Source organism: Macaca nemestrina, chromosome 14 (assembly GCF_043159975.1).
Source record: "Macaca nemestrina isolate mMacNem1 chromosome 14, mMacNem.hap1, whole genome shotgun sequence".
Taxonomy (NCBI): domain Eukaryota; kingdom Metazoa; phylum Chordata; class Mammalia; order Primates; family Cercopithecidae; genus Macaca; species Macaca nemestrina.
In genome coordinates this window covers 71,946,701-71,969,154 of record NC_092138.1, presented here as the reverse complement: position 1 = coordinate 71,969,154, position 22,454 = coordinate 71,946,701, and the positions used below count along the sequence as shown (strand labels likewise).

Here is a 22,454-nt window from a genome sequence, read left to right as displayed (position 1 = left end):
AAAAATGGAACTTATTGGGCAAAAAGGAGAAAAGGGGGAACAGTGACGTTCCGCAAAGCCAGAACGGCCGCTAGTGTGCTCCATGCCTCGTCATTTGAATCCAAGGCTCCACCCAGGAAGAGGAGGGGCCAGGTTCCTCCCTACTGCAAATGGTAGGAACTTCTGTGGTACCCAGTGTGCATTACTCCCTGTGCATAGGCGGTTGGAGTTTTCCCACGGACTCCTTCTCACCTGGCTGTCTCACTTTCACCACCAACAGAGGAATTTTGACTCTGTCTGTGGACAATCCTGGAGCAGTGCAATGCCCAGTAACACAGAAATCAGGATTAATTCATACTGCTGTATCTTCATTTTTAACAAAATGGAAGCAATGTGAAATAAAGAAAGTTCTTAAAGTGGTCCCCTACAATTGACATAAACAGTACTGGAAAAGAGACAGAGATGACTTTGAATGAGAAGTTTAGGATCCTGAAGGAACAAAGAGCCACTCTGACAACAAAGAAGGAAGCTGTTGTGTAACTGTATTAGTCTGTTCTCACAGTGCTAATAAAGACATACGTGAGAGTAGGTAATTTATAAAGGAAAGAGGTTTAATGGACTCAAAGTTTCACATGACTGGAGAGGCCTCAAAATCATGGCAGAAGACAAAGGAGAAGCAAAGGCATGTCTTACATGGTGGCTTACATGGTGGAGAGCTTGTGCAGGGGAACTCCCATTTATAAAACCATCAGATCTTGTGAGACTTATTCACTACCATGAGAACAGCATGGGGGGAACCACGCCCATGATTCAGTTATTTCCACCTGGCCCTGCCCTTAACATGTGGGGATTATTACAATTCAAGGTTGAGACTTGGTTGGGGACACAGCCAAACCATATCAGTAATCACGGGATCGATCCCATATCAAAGGGACTTTTGTGTGATGACTCTGAAAAATTGAATTGTTTGAAGAGTTCATCATAGAAATTCAAGAAACTTTGCTTCAAAATATTCACAAGGCTAACTCATTTTTATTTTTGAAGATTTTATTTTTATTTTTTAAATAAAACAGGTGTAATATAATGCCCTGAGAAAATAACAGGGAATATACCTGTTCTTAAAGATTTCATTGTTGGCTCAGACAGAACAATTATCTATTTGACTTCTTTGGTTCCTCTTGTAGCAGAAGGAAGATAGAAAGATAGAAATTGATTATTTTTATGATAGTGGTATTTAGGATCTCATTGCCTTTGCCAATTTTTTTAGACTTTATCATGATAAATCTTGGTCTTCTGAGATATGAGTAGGTCCCTTTGTTGCTGTCACTTATCCTTTAATAGTGTGGATGTAATAAATATAGTTGCAGTTGAGCTGGGTTTTGGCTTTGTTGCAAGTTTATTTGATTCAGTGTAAAACTGGCTTCAGATATTTTTGAGTGTATGGAATTATGCCTTTCTCATCAGAATGGTCTTGGGACTCAGCACTGCTGAATATCTGGAGAGATTTTTGTGTATTATGGCCGTGTTGCTAGCCTTTCAAACTGTGAAAGATTCTGATTCACAATCTTTCTGTAATAAGGGTCACTAGGGAGCTTGCTTTGCTTTGCAATCCTGCTCCTGGATCTCTGAGTCTGGGGAAATCTCTCTCTACTCTGCTCCTCTGACCCCATTCATTGAAAGGCAGCTGCCTTATTTTACATGAAGGCCTGCAATGCCTCAGATTTCTCTCAGCTTGCACCCCTGATCTCCGTCTGGGCACATGGTGAAGCTCTACAGAAAGTTGGCAGATAGAGAAAGACTTACTCTGTAGCTACAGTTTCTTGGAATTCTAGTTTATCAAACCAATCCACACATATCCGTTAAAAGTGCATTATATTTTCTGTTGATTTCTCCTTATTTTTTTTTCTGTTGGGTTTATTTTTTGCTGCTTTATCATAATTGAAAATCAGCATGTAGGAGAGAAAATTTCCTGTTTCCTATGGAGCAGCTTGTCATTTGCTGGAGTTCAGTTCATGTAGATTCTTTGCATTCTCAGTAATCTAATGAGTTACAAACAAAACAAAAATAAAGACCAAAAAAAAAAAAAAATCACCCAACAAACCCAAAACTAATTTTGTAGCTTATGCAGATAGTTTTGTTTGCTAGAGTGAGAACAGTGGTAACTCTTGTGGCTTTCTTCACACTAATCGAAAGGAGATGGGCTTTTCTTAATTTTTAAAAGGTTACAAAAAGCTCAGCAAGACTTTTATGTACCTGAAGGGCTTGTCAGCTTCTAGTTTTGCTTTCCTTTGGGCAAATCCTAAGTACAAAGCTATGGATGTTTTTTCTCTAGGGAGCAATACACACACCACCTCTTTTGTTCTTTCCAAAGATTTTATTCTCATTCTTTTGAGAAGATCCTTCTGGGTTGGTTTTTTTTTTTTTTTTTAACTTTTATTTTAGAATCAGGGGGTATATGTGCAGGATTGTTACATAGGTATATTGTGTGATGATGCTGAGGTTTGGGGTATGACTGAACCTGTCACTCTGGTATTAAGTAAAGTACCCAGTAGGTAGTTTTTCAGCCCTTGCCACCATCCCTCTCTCCATCCTCTTGCAGTCCCCAGTGTCTACTGTTCCCATTGTCCATGTGTACCCAACGTTTAGCTCCCACTTATAAGTGAGAACATGAGATATTTGGTTATCTGTTTCTGCATTAGTTCACTTAGGAAATGGCCTTTAGCTGCATCCATGTTGCTGCAAAGGATATGGTTTCATTTTTTCATGGCTGTATAGTATTCCTCTTCCATGATCCCTCTATTTTTTTATGTTCTGTTGCAGGTAAACTCTTGGATGCAAAGCATTCTGTTTCCAGGACTTGGGGAAGGGATTAGCGTGAAGTCAAATGTCTCATATATATAGACGTTCAATAAATAACCATGTTTTCAAATCCAAATCTCATTTTTATCCTCTGTTGTACTTGATTTTTTTAAAGGTTCTGTTTGACAGGTTGTGTTATCTTCCTAGATATATTGATACCATTCATGCATATTTTGGCTGCTGCTTCTTTAACGCTGGTTCATTATTGTTACAAAATTTGTCAGCTTGCTTACTGTCTTCTAGAAATTCGTTGAAAGCTCTCAGGTGTCTTGTACTAGAAGATTATATCAGGAAATTTGTAAAGAACTAGAGGGTTAGAACTGACTCCTAAGTGGCCTGAATGCTGATTCAATTCACCTTTCATCAACCCTTATCTCTACTTTATTTTACTGCTCCTTTTTCTTTCTTTTTTGAGGTTTTGCAGAAGATATTCCTGAAGAATCATTCCAGGTGCCACGCTAAAAAAATGATCCAGTTGACAGCTACCCCTGTGAGTGCACTTGTTGATGAGCCAGTGCATATCCAAGCTACAGGCCTGACTCCCTTTCAGATGGTGAGTTTTCAGGCATCACTGGAAGATGAAAGCGGAAACATGTTTTATTCTCAAGCCCACTATAGGGCCAATGAATTTGGTGAGGTGGACCTGAAGCATGCTTCTTCACTTGGAGGGGATTATATGGGAGTCCACCCCATGGGTCTCTTCTGGTCTCTGAAACCTGAAAAGCTATTAACAAGACTGTTGAAAAAAGATGTGATGAATAAGCCTTTCCAGGTCCAATTAAAACTTTATGACTTAGAGTTAATAGTGAACAATAAAGCTGCCAGTGCTCCAAAGGCCAGCCTGACTTTGGAGAGGTGGTATGTGGCACCTGGTGTCACACGAATTCAGGTTCGAGAAGGCCGCCTTCGAGGAGCTCTCTTTCTCCCTCCAGGTGAGTAGAATTACTCTGGTTATTGTTATTCTTGTTTTTCCACTTTAAATGCATTATCTCTCTAGAAATTTAACTTGAATATGGATAATACCTAGAGCACTGCTTTCTGCCTTACAATCAATGTTAACCTTGGGTCAGAACAAGAATGTGGTAATATTCCACTCCAGCTCAAGTTTCTTCTCAACAATTCTGAAGCTTGTTTAAGAATGTGACTACATATAGTTTATGGAGTCCCTACATTATGGACTTTACATAGCTTTGGATTTGCTAAATTTTTCTGGATTGAAGTCTGGCTATATGAAGACCCTCATCTTGATGTGATGGAAACCATATCCCAGATCCTTGTGCAGGCTCTATTAGGTTGAGTTTCAATTTAGGCATTGGTTATTACCTTGTTGCCACAACAAGCTGGAGATAAGATGGACTGAAAGACTGCAGCAAATACAGAGGATGCAAGAAATTTTGTACCCTGTAGCTTCATAAATATTACATATTTGTAGATTATTCCATGAATCTAATAATATAGCATGCTTCCTAATGGCTATAAAACTTATCAGAACACTCATAGTTTCCCACAGAAATCTCCAAATACCGATAACTAAGTGGTTTAAACATCTTTTGGTACATTTCTCAGAGTTTGTTGTGGGGCCAGATAAAGCAAAGTTAATTTCTCAGAAGAAAAGCAATAAAAGCTTTCCTTTCCAAATTCACCATAACCTATGCACTTGCTCAGATAAATCTGAATTTTTAAAATACCCAGTAAATAGCATGTAGACCACTTTATTATGGGTAGTGATCAAGAATTAAATGGCACAAATTGCTGTACCTCTATTATCCCACCCCAGTTAAAAATCTGTTTATTGGTACAGGCCTTCCATCTTGGGATGATGTGCTGGTTTAGGGTGTGCTGTTTGGGAATCCTCTTGAACATTGCATGTGCTGGGTCTCCTGCTTCACGTGTGTTTTCTACAGGGGAAACAAAAGAGAACTGAGTTGTGTGAGGTTATAAGGAGGTTGAGTCGGATCACAAATATTTCTTGACTGTAACATTCTTCCAAGATAAAAGACTCAGTACTTTTAAGTGTTCCCCCATTCTTGTCAATCAGATGGTAAAAACATCCTTATTCATTTATGCAAATGATAATGTAAAACTAAGATATATTCAACATCACTTTATTTCTTCTTTATTCATTGTAATTAATTATAGTAAGTTAAAAAAAATTCCCAATACTCCTTTAAATCAAGCCACTCCTTTCAAACATGCATGGGATCAGTCTGTCTTAGTTAAAATCACTTATAAAAGAACAGAATATCCCCAATAAGTGCATCGTAAGTTTCTTTCAGTGTGTAGGCTCTGCTTTATTTTGGAAGAAAGCTGCCTATACGGAGTGAGTGTAGGATGATACTCTGACCGTCCCTACTTTTTACCATGTGTCAGCCTGCAGAAAATAAACATGGTGTTATTGAATAAAAGGGCTCATCATTGACACATGCTTAGGTGTAAGATTTCATCACTGTATAGTCAAATGAGTGTAGCAGAGCAGTGTTAAGTCAGGATTTTAGCTAATACAATCATTGCAAAAAAATTTTTTGAGCCATAGATTTCTTTGAGAACCAAATTAAATCTGTGGAACCTCTCATAAGTAAAATTCATCTATAAGTATATATATATATATATATATACACACACACACACACACACACACACACACACACACACACCATATTTTGCATATATTGTAATTTCAGGATCTCCATGGATTTCCTAAAACTTATCTGTATACTTCTTTATAGGTTAAGAAGCTCCAGCCTAATTTCTATGCCTTTCTTTACAACAAGAGTATAGAAACTACCATGAATTCCCATTTCCTGGGCTGCAGACAGTAAATATGTCAGTGAATGTAGTTCCTAGTCAAACATCTAGATATTGTATTACATTGTATAGTCAATGGGCCTTAATTCTGCCCCAGGGAGAAGGCTAAAACTGTTGGAATCGTATTTGAAAATTTAAATGTTAATTTCAAAATTATATTTGAATGTAATTTAGCATTTCTGCTTTGTCTTCTCATGCTTTTATTATCTTTATTTTATCTTTTATTATGTTATAATTTGCATTTCTGCTTTGTATTTTCAAGTTTTTCTTATCTTCTCCACACCTTCTCTTCATGTACAATTCTGTTTTGTTATTTTTCAGGAGAGGGTCGCTTCCCAGGGGTGATTGATTTGTTTGGTGGTTTGGGTGGGCTGCTTGAATTTCGGGCCAGCCTCCTAGCCAGTCGTGGCTTTGCCTCCTTGGCCTTGGCTTACTTTAACTATGAAGACCTGCCCGCCAAACCAGAAGTAACAGATTTGGAATATTTTGAGGAGGCTGCCAACTTTCTCCTGAGACATCCGAAGGTAATTTTTGCCTTTTCAGTAGGTTTGACTCCCTGGGGTTTTTTGTTTTTGTTAAGAGACAGGGTCTTGCTTTGTCACCCAGGCTGGAGTGCAGTGGCATGATCTGACACTTGGCCAGAAGCCAGTGCCTTTTGATACTACGATGGGCACAGGCTAACTTCCTATGCATTTTGTCTTTCTGAGCAAAAGACACTGGATGAGAAATAAATCATGTGAATTATAAATAACATGGGCATGAATAGAATTTCAAGTTCACTGAGAATCGTACTTGGAAGTTAAGAGAAGTCATAGGATATTATGGTTATTTTTTAAAAAGGGACTGGCCGGGTGTGATGGCTCAAGCCTGTAATTCTAGCACTCTGGGAGACCAAGATGGGAGGATTAATAGAGGCCAACAGTTCAAGACCAGCCTGGGCAACATAGCCAAACTCTTTCTCTATAAATACTAACAAAATAGCTGGGTGTGGTAGTGGGCACCTGTAGTCCCAGCTACTCAACAGGGGCTGAGGAGGAAAGATCGCTTGAGCCCGGGAGGTTGAGGCTGCAGTGAGCCATGTTCCTGCCACCGCACTCCAGCCTGGGTGACAAAGCGAGACTCTGTCTCAAAAAAAAAAAAAAAAAAAGGATAATGCATGCAAAATACTTATCATAGAACCTGGCAATACTAAGTGCTCAAAGATGAACAAATGTTAGACAAAACTTTCTATGATCTGACTTCATACTTCTTCAGCCTTATCTTATAGCTCTAATTATTAACTAGCTCTCATTTTTCTCATCACTATACTTAACTGGACAGATAATCTGTATTTCTTTGAGGAATGAGTCTGAATGTTTAGTTACTTGTGAGCCCTTACACATAACACTATAGTGCTTTCCAATCCATATGGCTTTTAAAATTTTAAAATATGTGCTTTGCTACTATGATATGGGATAGAGTTGTAGTTTATTAAACCTTGTTAATTGCCCAATATTTTTTCTTTCCTTTCCTTTTTTTTTTTTTGACAGAGTCTTGCTCTATCGCCTAGGCTAGAGGCAGTGGCACAATCTCAGCTCACTGAAACCTCCACCTCCCAGGTTCAAGTGATTTTCCTACCTCAGCCTCCTGAGTAGCTGGGACTATAAGTGTGCACCAGCACACCTGACTACTTTTTGTATTTTTAGTAGAAACAGGGTTTTGCCATTTTGGGAAGGCTGGTCTCAAACTCCTGACCTCAAGTGATCCACCTGCCTTGGCCTCTAATTTTTCTTAATAAGAATTGAAATAAAATTAAATCTCCATACTACATGGTTTTTTATATAAGGATCACCAAAACATAATCAGGTTTGCAGAAATAAGCAACAATTACTGATAATCTACTGACACATTGAACATTTTAAATGGCTATTTTTGATGCATATAATGGAACTGCCCTTGAACTGTCAGTCAATATTATCATTGTGAGCCTTCTTCTTGGCTTAGATGAGAAGTGGAGAGGTTATGTGATTCTCTTTTTTCACTGTCTTTGCCTCGTTCCCCTTATATTTGCTACATGACTTTTTCATCACTGTTGTTGCCAATGTCACATAGATAGCTAGTTAATGATTAATCCAGGCCTGGAAACCAGATTTTTTCCCCCAGACTCTGAGAAATTTCATTAAACCTACTTCACATTGTCTCTTCTGCAAGATGATAGAACAGAGATCTTTCTTGAGGGTCATATTTCTCTACGTATTGATTTTAAGTAACTTCTAAGAACTCAAAATTTCTTGATCCCAAATTTTGTGGTAGAAATTGTAACAAGAGTTACTATTTTGACAAGGGCCAGAAACATATTAAAAGGCCTGCACAGATTTGAGTCATGCTTTTTTGTTCATTCATGTTACACTTGCTTTTAGTTTATCTTCCATGGCCAAATCCATTCTGAGTTCCCATCTTTCCTTACCATAACTGTCACTCTCTATCTTTTATATTAAGCTATAGGACTGGGGCAGAAAGGTAGGTCAAAGGGTACAAAGTTTCTGTTAGACAAGAAGACTAAGATCTGGTGATCTATTGCACAGCATGGTGATTATAGTTAATAATAATGTATTGTATATTTCCAAATTGCTAAAAGATTAGATTTTAAATGTTCTTACCACAAAGAAATGGTAAATTTGTGAGGTAATGGATATGTTAATCAGCCTGATTTGTTCATTCTACCACGTACATATGCACTGAAATATCACATTGTGCCTTATAGATATGTATCATTATTATTTGTCAATTAAAAATAAAAATTAGGCCGGGCACAGTGGCTCATGCCTGTAATCCCAGCACTTTGGGAGGTCGAGGTGGGCAGATCACCTAACCAGGCAATTAACAAGGTTTAATAAACTCCAATTCTATCCCATATCATAGTAGTAGATCAGCCCGGCTGACATGGAGAAACCCCATCTCTACTAAAAATACAAAAATTTGCCGGGTGTGGTGGTGGGCGCCTGTAGTTCCAGCTTGGGAGGCTGAGGCAGGAGAATTGCTTGAACCTGAGAGGCAGAGGTTGCAGTGAGCTGAGATTGCGCCACTTCACTCCAGCCTGGGCGACAGAATGAGACTCAGTCTCAAAAAATAAAAATAAATAATAAATAAAAATTAAAATTAAAAAAATACAGAATTTCAGAGCTTGAAAGGAACTTTTAATTGATTCAAGCCACCCCTCTTAAATATACAGGGTAGGAAATAAAGAGTATATATGACTCATTCCATTTGTTTATTTTTTTTCCCCTCTTACCCTAAGAATTTCTCACATTTTCATCAGCTTGTCATGAGTTGTGTATTGATTCATGTGTTTCTAAGTAGTAGGGAAAATACCCCAAACATTCGTTTATAAAATGCCTGTAAAATATAGAATATCAATTAAAATAAATACAGGAAGTCAACAAAGGTTTTAGAAAAGTGAGGCTTCTCTCTGGGACTTGCCAGGAGCCAGTGCTCAAGGAGAATCAGAGCTTTATTTTGTGGCACAAAGAACGATTTTCTTTAACTCCTCCTTAGAATTCCCAACCACATTGGTAACTGGGAGCAATACATTCAATACTCAAAAATAACTCTTGAACATGTGGTTTCCTTTTCATTTTTACTGGTGTTACCTTAGTTCAGGACATTATAATTTCCTGCTTATATCAGCGCATTAAGCTATGGCTTTTCTGCCTCCATTTATGCAAGTCACAGTTGTAAAATGGGCCTTCCTAGAACACAACTATTTTACTCACTTGCTTAAGAGTCTCCCTATTTATTATAGGATAAAATTCAGGCTTCCTAGCATGTTAGACAAAACTTCCTATGATCTGACTTCTGTGTACTTATTCAGTCTTATCTTATCCCTATCTTTAAAATTTGTCCTAATTCTCCTCCTTAGTTAGGAAAAAAAACTGAAGATGCTTAATCTATTTTTCAAAGCTATGCACCATAAAGTTAGTGTTTTCTGTTCCAGACTTATTATGTTATTTCCCACCTTATATTCTAAATTAAAATAATGAAGAACTACTTGTGGTTCCTCTAAATGCCTTGCTCTTCATTGCCTCTCAGTTTTTGCATGTGTTTCTCCCATGGTGAATACATTAGGAATGTTTTGGCTACATTTCCCAGAAAAGTGGCTGATGGTGGCTTAAACAACATCAACATAAGGCATCTTATTCTCTTACATAACAGATTTGGTGATAGATGGTTCAAACTTTGGCTTAGAAACTCAGTGTAGTTTTTGATCAAGGAGATTAGATTGACATTTTTGCCATTTTCTAGCCTTACTCTGAAGATCACAGAATGACTCTGGCAGTTTTAGGAATTAAGTCAACAGGCCAGTATACTAGTCTGAAAAGAATGATCATAAACATAGGCTTTCTCTTCATGATTCTGTGTCATTTTGCATGGCGGGGGAAAAAGTCCGTAGGTAGAATATGTTGGCCTTAGAAGAAAGGCTGAAAAAGGGAAATAGATTAGGATCCCTCAGAATTTATCCATTGGGGCTGGATATATTGCTACACCACACAAAATCAAGGTCATATTAGCTTTGAAATTGTGGAGAATGGCTCAGGTGTAGGCAACTAACAGTGTCTGCTATACTCAGCATAGAATACCATTCCTTCTTGTTGACTTTATTTTTATTTTTATTTCTTGAGACAGGGTCTCACTCTATTGCCCAGGCTGGGGTACACTAGCACAATCATGGCTCACTAAAGCCTTGAACTCCTGGGCTCAAGTGATCCTTCTACCTCAACCTCCTGAGTAGCTGGGCCTACAGGCTCACACCACCATATCCAACTAATTTTTTAGTTTTGTAGAGATGGGGTCTCACTATGTTGCCCAGGCTTGGCTTTCATTTTTTGATATGAAGACTCATTTTGTTTTGTAGCCCATTTCCTCTGAGAGCCTTTCTTTGATCCTGCCTTTATTCCCTGCTAATCTGGGTTGGCAGTCTAGCCTATATGCAGTCTTATATCATAGAATTTATGAGGCTCCAATCATGTGTTGTGTTTCTTTTTTCCTCCTGTCTCTTCATCTGGCAGTGAGTTCCTTAATGACAAGAGATTGTTAGTTTTCTGTCTGTGACTCCCAGTGCTTGCCTTAGGGTAGAAGATTTAAGGATGCTTATTTCATGACTGACAATGAGGGAGGAAGCTGAGCCAAGCCTCCTTTATGACATTTTTCTCTACAATGAGAAAACTTTTGGAAAAACCGAAGCAAATCTAGAATCCTCTGTTCAACTCTATCCTATGATCTCACTTTCTTTCCCAGTCTCTTCCTACAAGGTGCCCTTTCCTCTGAAAGGAGCTCAGAACTGGTGCAAGAAAGTTTACCAATCATCTACACCCTGACCCACATTATTCACAATGGCCACCTGCCATTTCTTATGACATTTGTATTTCTTTAGGGCATTTTAAACTCAGAACCTAACACAATGCTGAATCCATAATATACAGTCAGTAAAGCTTGACATATTTTTGGAGTATTTCTTTTGAATACATATTATATATTCCAGAAATCTATATCTAGGGATGTGGGTAGGATTAATACTTGCTTTGTTCTCATTAGCTATTGAAGTTCTTTGGTTGTTTGAGATTGTGGAGTTTTCCTAAATGAAGGATAGAATAATTTCTCATTTCTATTATTTTTTTCAGGTCTTTGGCCCAGGCGTTGGGGTAGTCTCTGTATGTCAAGGAGTACAGATTGGACTATCTATGGCTGTTAACCTAAAGCAAGTCACAGCCACAGTACTTATTAATGGAACCAACTTTCCTTTTGGCATTCCACAGGTGTATCGTGGTAAGATCTATCAGCCCTTTCCCTATTCTGCACAATTAATATCCACCAGTGCCTTGGGGTTACTAGAGCTCTATCGCATTTATGAGACAACAGAAGTTGGGGCCAGTCAATATTTATTTCCTGTTGAAGAGGCCCAGGGGCATTTCCTCTTCATCGTAGGAGAAGGTGATAAGATTATCAACAGCAAAGCACATGCTGAACAAGCCATAGCACAGCTGAGGAGACATGGGAAGAACAACTGGACCCTGCTCTCTTACCCTGGGGCAGGCCACCTGATAGAACCTCCCTATTCTCCTCTATGCTGTGCCTCAATGACCCGTGATTTGAAGTTACACTGGGGAGGAGAAGTGATCCCACACGCAGCTGCACAGGAACATGCTTGGAAGGAGATCCAAAGATTTCTCAGGAAGCACCTCATTCCAGATATGACCAGTCCACTCTAAGAAGACTAGATATTCCTAGAAAATAAAGAAGCAAATCTCTTTACCAGGACCTTCTCTCAATTTTCATGGCGGAATGTCTCCCCCAACTGCTATATACATTTTGTATTAATTTTAATGATTAAAAAAAGCATAGGGTAAAAACCTGATATTTCACTTATACTGCATAACAAGCTACCAAACTGGACATGGTGGATAAATCATAAAACAAATCATTTTACTTATTATTTACATGACTTTTCTTTCCATCAGGTCTTCTAAATAGGACTGAGGTATAGTACACTGGCAAAAATAAGAAAAGGCAAACAGGAATAGCACCAAAGTAACAGATACCTAAAACCAAATACCATGTCAGAACACACTATATAGTAAGAATTCATCGGATTAGAGCTGCAGGAGAAAGGTAATACTAAATTATAATCATTTTAGTGATATTTTTCAACTTCACCACAGTAACTTTGCAACATCATTTTTCATCTGTGGGGTAGTAAAATTCATGTCAAAAAGGAAAGAAGGAATGGAGGAAGTCAGTTAGTTCATTGCAATAAATTACTTCTTCAGTTCTTAAAAACATGCCCACTGGCACATAATTGAGACATAATAACTAAGACTAGAAGAGACTTGGTTTAAGTTATGAAGCAAATTAAAATGGAAAAGACAAGAAAATAGAACCAATGAGGTTGAAAATGCCCCTTACTGAAAATCTGTATTAAAAATAAAATTAATAAAGCAAAAAATAAATATAGAAACACAACTCTGCTAGTACAGGCTAACCTGGGGAGTTTGATGAACTGAGTGATTGGGTCAACTGTCACTGTACTTCCATAATGAATTTCTTCAGTCATGTTAGAGTAGCACATGAATGTGAGCTCTATTAGGACAGGTACTATATTTCCATAAGACCCAAATAGTTACTGTACATCCCATAAGTAAAAAATACTTTAGTTTGATAACCAACAAAATATATGAAGTCTCCATGTAATTCAACCACATGATTGTTGTACAGTCCGTTGCAAATATTAAAACATTTTTTTGCTATAAGGCTTTGATCATACAGTTCTCTAGCAACATAACTACCATCTAGCATGTACCACATTTTGCAAGCCTTTAAGTTCAACAATCCAAACTGTCAATTTGTATTTTGTACAAATGCAGTATCCTTGAGGAATATAGTGTGTCAGTTAAATATCTAGAGACATACAAACATCTGCTAATTCATCTCACTGCGATGGGTCATTCTGATCTCCATCATCAACCCGCTTTTCATCAGCTTCTCCTACTTCATTCTCCTCATAGTCTTTATCATGAGGGATTCTGTATCCTGTCTCTCATCTATACTTTCTTGCCTTCCTGGCTGTGATTTATTTGTACAGCCTACACAAAAACCATAGGGTCAAGATCCATGTCTTACTCCAACACTGGCTGCTAACATGATCTTCTTACATACCATATATTTGCATTTTTTATTCTTCTTATGCACCAAGAAATGTTTTCTTCCATGTTTTCTTCAAGTGTAAAAAATCACAGCTAAATGACCTCACTCATGTATGAATAAGCAAGTGCCTTTTTAGTGTTGCATTTGGCTGCATAGCTACAATGATGGCATTTTAACTTATTCATGATTAGAGATGATGATATGGTTTGGATATTTGTTGTGCCCAAATTTCATACTGAAATGTAATCCCCAGTGTTGGAGATGAGGCCTGCTGCGAGATGTTTGGGTCATGGGGGTGAACCCTCATGGCTTGATACTGTCCTCATGAGAGTATGATAGTGAGTGAGTTCTCAAGAGATCTGACTGTTTAAAAGTGTATGGCACCTCCTCCCTGCCCTCACACTCTTTCTTGCCTCCTCTCTCGCCATGTGAGGTGCCTCCTCGCCGTTCACCTGCTGCCATGATTGTAAACTTCCTGAGGCCTCCCCAGAAGCCAAGCAGATGCAAGCATCATGCTTCTGTAAAGCCTGCAGGACCATGATCCAATTAAATCTCTTTTCTTTATAGATTACCCAGTCTCAGGTATTTCTCTATAGCAACACAAGAACAACCTAGCACAAATGATTCACCATTTTCCCAAGTTTCTTGTTTTGGCCAAGATTCTGGCAATAATCCATATTTGAAATCATTTGAAGGACCTGGTATCAATTGATACTTGAAATCATTTGAAGTATCTGGTATCAACTCATACTTGAAGTCACTTGAAGTGCCAGGTGTCAAACCACACTTATTATAAAATCATGTGAAGTTCTAATATCAACTCCATCTTGATTAGACCCAGCTTCAGCTAATACATTCTTATCATCATCCAGCCCTGAAAGTAGAGCAACATCCAAATCTGGTTCTTCCAAGGTTTCTACTCAAATATGAGTAGGGTATTTTCCCCTGAAAAGGCAATAGGTGGCTGCATCATTGAGTAATCTTCCAAATTAGTTTCATTATTACATGATGTATTATAAATAAATCTCTTTGTAGTTTGGTTTTTCCTCTGTGTTTCCCAGTTTCTTGAATTCCCTGGGAGCCCATATTATTCCCAGCAAACACTTGTTTGACCTTTGGATTTGTTTTCAGCCATTTCAGGAGATGCATTCTGGACCCAACCATTGTCATTCACTTGGTAGTTTTCTGTTTGGCCCTTGTTGACATTACAGCCATCATTTTCAATTTTTATATTACTTGCCAAATTGGTAAGATTTAATGTTTCCCCCAAATTGGCAATTTTTTGATCCCATGATGAAGACAGACCATCTCTATTAACTGAGGTTTGTTTGTTTGTTTGTTTTTAAGACAGTCTTGCCTGTCACCCAGGCTAGAGGGTAGAGGCAGGATCCTGGCTCACTGCAACTTCTGTTTCCCAGATTCAAGCAATTCTCATGCCTCCTGAGTAGCTGGGATTACAGGCATGAGCCACCCTCCTTGGCTAATTTTGTATTTTCAGTAGAGACAGGGTTTTGCCATGTATGCCAGGCAGATCTTGAACTCCTGGCCTCAAGTGATCCACGTACATTGGCCTCCCAAAGTGCTGGGATTACAGGCATGAGTCATTATGCCCAGCCTGGTTTTCTATTATTATAGTCCACAACTGCAGACCCTGGAACTTCTGATTTAATGCTTATATTTAATCTTTAATAAATTTAGGCATCTTTAATAAAATTTCAGCAAGTTTGAAATTTCACTTGTTTGAAGATAGGTCACTATCATTATTCTGGCTTGTGAGCACCAGGTTACCAGAATATAAGAAGTCCACAAAGACTGAAAAATTTTGACTGCAGCAATATCTACGGGGGTAGTATTATTTTGGTTAGGGCTTTCTTAGCTTTTAACGCTATATAAAGTCTTAAAGAAATGGCTGCCAGCAACCAGGATGTTCTTAGGAGCCTTACAGATTTTCTGCTTGCTAGAGCACTGACACCACAAAGGATACCTTTCTTTTTTAGTTCATTTTGTTGTCACGGAAGTTGACAGCAGTATCACTTCTCATTTGGTCTACTAGTAAAGTCATAGTACCCCTCCTCTGATGGTATTGCTGACTCCTCGGCATTATCTCCAGGGAGTTTGTACTCAACAGAGATGTGTTACCACAGAAGGGTTTTCTTGTTGTTATGGGTCCCCCAAGAAAGCTCATCATGCCCCACTTGGGGATGGTTCAGACTTCCATCATCCATGGGGGTCATTTGGCACCAACCTCAAGATATAAGGCCAGTATCCTTGGAATATTGCAGCAAGGGAATGTGCTTGAGCTACAAGGTCTTCGAGGAGCACTACAGCTTCTGCACTAGAGACTTGGACTGCATGAGCAGGAAGTTCTGGACAGTCTCTCCTTCACCAGCTCCTACACTACTGCCCTTCACAGAGGAATGTCTTTAATCTTTTACTGTAAGAAGGAAGTCACAGCAAGAGAAGAGCAAGAGGACTGAGAATGGTCGCCTTAACTTTAAAAGGGAAAAATCGTTTCCTCTTAACCCAGTATCATACACTGAGAGTCCCATATTTGTAGAAATGAACTTAGAGTTCTACCTGACCTAAAATATTCCAGTTTGCAATCATAGCAATACGTAAGGGAAAAAAAGCTACCACCAGTAAACTACAGAATGCCCTGGCTTATAAAACAGACATGAAATGAATCAGAGGTTGATGTTTGTTGAGGTCCTAAAACTCAAATTAAATATGCTTAGATCTCTCATATTTTAAAATAGTAATGCAATTGTTATTGGAAAACTAGATCTGGAAAAAGAATCTATTAGTTTAAGGCAATATGGAAGTTGATATGGATATAAGATCATAGAATGGGTCTACAATCAATAATTCAGCAAAAGCTAATAAAATTAAAAAAACTTATTTTTGTACTTAAAAATGTCCAACATTTTGGCATTCTCAGCAATGAGAAAGGAACCATATGAAATTCACAGAATTGCATCTTAGGGACACAGCTATGATGAGGGGATTGTGTGTCTCTAGATTAGGAGCTGGCAAACTCTTTCTGTAAAGTATTAGATAGCAAATATTTTCAGTATTGCAAGCCATAAGGTCCCTGTTACCATTACTCAGCTCTGCCATGATAGCACAGCAACACCTATGGATAGTGTGTAATGAATGACCGTCTGTGTTTCAATTAAACTTAATTTATGGACACTAAAATTTGCATATAGTCTCTGCATCACAAAATAGTAATTTTCTTTTTATTTTTTCTCCAAGTATTTACAAATGTAAAAACCATTCTTAACTCACAAGCAGTACAAAAATAGGCTGTAGGTTATTTGGCTTGCAGGACATAATTTTATGGTCCTAGGCATAGTGAAATCCAAATAACTTTGTCCAAGGTCAACTTTGAGGGGTTTTCTCTAAGGGGCAAGTCACAGCCCAAATATTTCTGAGCAACTAAATTGCAATGTATGGAAGTGGAAGGTCATTGGTGGATAATTAAGGTGAAGATGGATGACTAGAAATATATTTTGAATCGTTTTGTAGGTAGGTGGGGAGCCAGTGAAGAATTAGAGTAGTGGAAGTAACTTGAGGACACTTTGGTTGTGTGTGCCTAAACTCTTTTCCTTCTATCTGCTTTCTGATACTCCCTCTGTTTAGAGTAAAATCATTCCATTTGGTTGAGTGAGACTAATAGCCTCCCTCCTCTCTCAGTTATATAAGTGGTCATATTTCATAGACCCACTCAATAGGAACATCTCCTTTGACTATATGAGTAATAATCATGTAATGGCTAACACCTGCCATCCAAAGTTATATAATAGTTGTAATAATGGGTGTAATTTTCTTATTTCCTGTTTTGGACTTTAGGAGGAATGTTTTTGCCTATATAGTATGACGTTGGTGTTTGGCCTCATGTATGTCACTTGATTTATAGTCCATGAAAAAATTTTTTAAACTAAGAATTTTTGAATTGTTTTTCAAGTGTCTTTTTATCATCATCAGAAATAATTTTATGTTTTTTCTCTGGATAGCTAAATGGAATAAATTATTTTTTAGTATTTAGTCATCTTTGCATTTGAGAAAGGCAACTCATTTGGTCATGATGTATTCTTAATTAACATTAATAAATGGAATTAAATGGTGGTTTCCTTTTTCATGATATTTTTGGGTTAGATATTATACCAATGTACTTCTTTCATAAACAGAATCTTAAAAAATTTCTTTTTAAATATAATAGTTTAATTACAATAAAAATTATCTTCTTTTTAGAAAGTTTAGTAGTACAATCCTGGATATGTAATTATTCCTGGTAATTTTTTAAAAGACAACCTGGATTTTTATTGATATCTAGTATAATGTATTTTTTTCTATATTATAGTGGATATTTCCAGTCCAAACCAGTTCTTTATATTTTTTAGACTTTCACATACCAGGAAAATAAAAAAAAAAGATTTAAAATTAAATTACATAATAAAATCTTTTAAAAAAATCCTTAATCTGGCATATTAATGTTGCCAGAGTTAAAATAGAAAAGGACATGACCTGACACTTTTCAAAAGAAGACATACATATGGCCAACAAGCATATAAAAAGAAGTTCAACATCACTGATCATTAGAGAAATGCAAATCAGAACCACAATGAGATACTATCTTATACCAGTCAGAATGGCTACTGTTAAAAAGTCAAAAAATAACAGATGCTGGTGAGGTTGCAGAGAAAAGGGAATGCTTATACACTGTTGGTGGGAGTATAAAATTCAACCATTGTGGAAAGCAGTGTGGGAATTCCTCAAGGAGCTAAAAATACAACTACCCCTTGACCTAGCAATCCCATTACTAGGATTCCATTACCAAAGGAACAGAAACTGTTCTATCATAAAGATACATGCATGCATATGCTCATTGCAGCACTATTCACAATAGCAAAGACATGGAATCATCCTAAATGCCCACCAATGGTAGACTGAATAAAGAAAATGTGGTACGTATACACAATGGAATACTACGCAGCCGCAAGAAAAGAACAAGATTGTGTTCTTTGCAGGAACACGGATTGAGTTGGAATAAACTAACACAGGAACAGAAAACCAAATACTGCATGTTTTCCCTTATATGTGGGAGCTAAATGATGAGAACACATGGACACAAAGCGGTGAACAACAGACACTGGGGCCTATTTGAGAGTGGAGGGTGGGAGGAAGGAGAGGAACAGAAAAAGTAGCTATTGGGTACTATGCTTAGTACATGGGTGACAAAATAATCTGTACAATAAATCCCTGTCACATGAGTTTATCTGTATAACAAACTTGCACACTTACCCTTGAATCTAAAATAAAAATAAAAAAATTTAAGCAAAAAAAGGAATCCATGTAAATTTTTGCTTAATTAAAAAATATGAACAAAACTTTGTAAAAGATACTGACTTTTTTATTGTGATAAAATAGATACAACATAAAATAGACATAAAATTTTTAGTTGTATAATATATATGCTGTATAGTGGCATTAAGTACATTCACATTGATATGCTATCATTACAACTGCCTATCTCCAGAACTTTTTCATCTTTCCAAACTAATACTTTATATTCATTAAACAATAATATTTTCCCCTTATCCTAGTTCCTGGAAAACACCTTTTTATTTTCTGTTTTTGTGAATTTATTCTAGGTTCCTCATATAAGTAAAATCCTTACTTGCCCTTTTGTGTCTGGCTTATTTCACTTAATGTAATGTCCTCAAAGTTTATCCATTTTGTAGCATGTGTCAGAATTTTTTTTTCTTTTTTACAGCTGAATGATATTCCATTGCATGTGTATATACCCATCATTTTATTTAGTCATTCATCTGTTGATGGACATTTGGATTTTTTCTACCTTTTGACTATTTTGAATAATACTGCTATGAACATTGGTATATAAAGATGTGTTTAAGCCCTGCTTTTCAATACTTTTGGATATATACCCAAAGTGGAATTACTGGATCGCATGGTAATTCTATGTTTGACTTTTTGGTGGACCATCATACTGTTTTTCGTAATGGCTCCACCGTTTACATTTCCAACAGCAATACACAAGGGTTCCAATTTCTCTGCATTCTCATCAACACTTGTTTTTTTTCTTTTTTCTTTTTCTTTTTTTGATAATAGCCATTGTGTTGGGGCATGCCTTAGGTGGCTTTATTCAGCCAAGGTAATCCTTGAAGATGGCTGACAGCTGAGCGCTGTTTCCCAGCAGTGCTTTCAACAGCTGGATTACAAATCCTTGATTTCTGAAGGAGGATTTCAGTACAGCATCAGTGTGTCCACCATAATGGCTTACTGAGTTCTGCCACTTATGGGTTCCACTCTCTCTTTCTCACAGTTCTCTTTCTGCCTCGCCTGGAGATTGATTTCCTCACAGATGCTTCCTCTTCTCATAGTGCTGTCTCTTTCTGGGAGTGAATATTTGCAATTTGTTAGATTTATCTGTCTTCTAGTTTCACTGAAAGTGTGCCTTTTTTTGTAACTCTGGTTTTTAGGAAGAGCGGGGTAATTTAGAACTAAGCTGCCACAATATTCCTATTACAGCCAAAAGTCAGGAAAATTCTTATAATTATCTTTGATTTTTTTCAACTCTTTCAAATGACTCTTCACAATAGATTGTTTTCAGAAACTTCTGATGAAATTTGGTAATTCAAAAGATAAAAAGAATCCAATATATTATGATTAAGGTGTTCGTTCACCTTGCTAGATTTACAATGGCCATACTCATGCTGTCTTGTATGGAGAACACTGACTGATACACATTTGATTTATAAGTATAATTTCAGGTTGTTCAAATAAGTAGATCAATTTGCATTATATGTTAATTTGCATGTCCAGTCCAAGTCATGAATACTGTTGTAGAGATGAACAATTTCATCACCTCTTTCAAGTTTTTGTTCAATTCTTGAATAATTATTATCCTTTTTAGAGGAGGACAACACATTTAGTTTTATTTCAATAAAATCACAATACTTTCTTTTCCAACTGCAGCAAAGTGCATATAAAATTTTCTGTTACAGATCCACTTTTAAAAGGTTTCCTATGACATTGCAGCAAGACTTTTTTTCCAAACTGAGGAAGAATCCCAAATTCTTCCTCAAATAAAAATACATTACAATCAATGGTAAATACATAAAATTACAGTAAGCCAGACACTTAAAAGGACAGCCAAGAAGTCTTCCAGGAGTTTATTAGAAAGAATGTAGACATAAAAAAGAAAATCTCTACTGTCATTAACATAAATTGAGGTTTTCAGCCTTGGTACAAGCAGCATAATTTTAAAAAAGGAAATTAAACATCCAAAGTGCACTACCATTTTTTTTCACTCACTTGCCATACTTCCAGTGCAAAAATAAATCTGGTCTAAAGCTGCAGACTCTCAAGCAACAATGTACGGCTTCCTTCATCCTCCATGCTAAGAGAATTAAAAGCTTATGGGCCAAACAATACCAAATGTACAGGTTTCAGAAACCATCTAAGTTAAGTCATTTACTAGTTTTAGCTAAGACAGATCTGGCACACTGACATGTGATCACTTACATACAATAGTGTGAAGTGAAGTTTTTGAACACTAAATGTTAGTAGTATAGCTTGATACCCTAGGAGTGACCAGTGCTCCTGGGGGCAGCTGATACATACCTTGCACCTGATTGGGGTGCCTATAGGGCCGGTTGAAGGATATGAGGAGGATGAACAGTTTCTGAGGAAGATGCACCATGTGCTGCTGGATATGTTGGAGGCACCCTGCAGTGCCCAGAGTCTGGACGTGTGTTCTGCCTCAGCCACAGGATTCCCAACATGCTGCTGAATGATGAGGAAACTGAGAGTTGATTGTGCCAAGCGCCAGTTTTCCTTCTTATGATCGTGTGTATTTTTGTTGATATATATCCCGTTTCCTAATTCTGCCATGTGTATCCCCAACACTTGGCCCAATGGCACACCAAACACACCGTGTTCTTGAGCTCAATAGTATATGTTTTTTCTCATTAAAGGTTCAAACAAATAAAAAAAGTAAATAAAAAAATAAAAATAAAAAGAGGTTGAAGGGAGGTGCCTTGCCACCTTCACCATGTGAGGATGCAGAAACAAGATGCTATCTATGGAGCAGAGAGTAGCCCTTACCAGAGACCATATCTGCTAGTTCCTTGATCTTAGACCTCTCAGACTCCAGAACTCTGAGAAATACATTTCTATCATAAATTACCCAGTCTAAGGTATTTTGTTACAGCAGCAGAGACCGACAAAGACAGACATAGGCACAGAGAGATAGGGTGATGTGTTCATAGCAAAACCTAAAAATGTGAAAACAGCTTTGGAACTGAATAATAAATAAAGGATGGAAAGAATTACAGGTCCACTGCCATGAAAGGAGCCTTAGGGGCAACTCAGGCGAGGGCTCAGAAGAAGGTGAGGTTGAAGAAGCTGTAGAAATAGCCTCCATCTTCTTAGAGATTACTAAGTGGTTGTGATCAAAATGTTGATATTATCGAAATACAGATGGTAAAGGCCATTCTGATGAAATCTCAGAAGGAAATGAAAGACATGTTATTGGCAACTGAAGATGAGATGATCTCTGTTACAAAGGAGCAAATAACTTGGCCAAATTATGTTCATGTTCTAGAAGAAATCTCTAAGCAAAATGTTGAGGATTTTGACTACTTATAAGAAAATGTGGAAGCAGAACTTAAAGATTTGGAAAATTCTCAGCCTGGTCGTATTGTATAGAATGGAAAGGTGTATTCAAGAGAGAACACCAAAGGTGTGGCTAAGTAACTATTTGATAAGGAGATTAGTACGGCGAGGCAGAAATCAGGTGCTATTGATCACGATAATGAAAGAATGACCCCAAAGGCCTTTCAGTGTTTATTTGTGCTGTCCTTCCTATCATAGGCACAGAGTGCCAAGGCTAGGGGCAGCATATCTATATCAAAAGAGGAAGCTTGGGCACCTGTAGAACCTTAGCACCAGGTGGCCTCAAATCTCCACTTCCTACATTCTGATGCAGTGCTCCTCAGCTGCCCCAGGTATGGTTCAAGCAGGGCCATATGCAGTTTTGGCCACTCTCTGGAAGGCAATCTAGTAAATCTTGGTGGTGTCTGTGCAGTACTATCTCTACCAAAGTGCAT

The 22,454-nt window shown here is 37.5% G+C and overlaps 1 protein-coding gene and 3 pseudogenes across 4 annotated transcripts in view; 2 read left to right on the top strand and 2 right to left on the bottom strand.

Annotated features, from left to right (window-relative positions):
- Nucleotides 1–3,246, top strand: part of LOC105480980 (UAP56-interacting factor-like) — a 10,884-nt pseudogene extending 7,638 nt beyond the window's left edge.
- Nucleotides 1–14,366, top strand: part of LOC105480981 (bile acid-CoA:amino acid N-acyltransferase) — a 25,692-nt gene extending 11,326 nt beyond the window's left edge. For 3 of the 4 annotated variants that reach the window (XM_011740212.3, XM_011740211.3, XM_071078089.1), the window contains exons 2-4: nucleotides 3,254–3,770; nucleotides 5,965–6,167; nucleotides 11,301–14,366. In XM_011740212.3, coding sequence (XP_011738514.1) covers nucleotides 3,305–3,770; nucleotides 5,965–6,167; nucleotides 11,301–11,888 — 1,257 coding nt within the window. In that variant the 5' untranslated portion in view covers nucleotides 3,254–3,304 and the 3' untranslated portion in view covers nucleotides 11,889–14,366. The remainder of the gene's footprint in view (nucleotides 1–3,253; nucleotides 3,771–5,964; nucleotides 6,168–11,300) is intronic. The other variant, XM_071078091.1, reaches the window with a different exon arrangement.
- LOC105481098 (zinc finger and BTB domain-containing protein 10 pseudogene) lies at nucleotides 13,882–14,925 on the bottom strand (annotated as a pseudogene).
- On the bottom strand, nucleotides 14,925–22,454 carry LOC139355346 (zinc finger and BTB domain-containing protein 10 pseudogene; annotated as a pseudogene).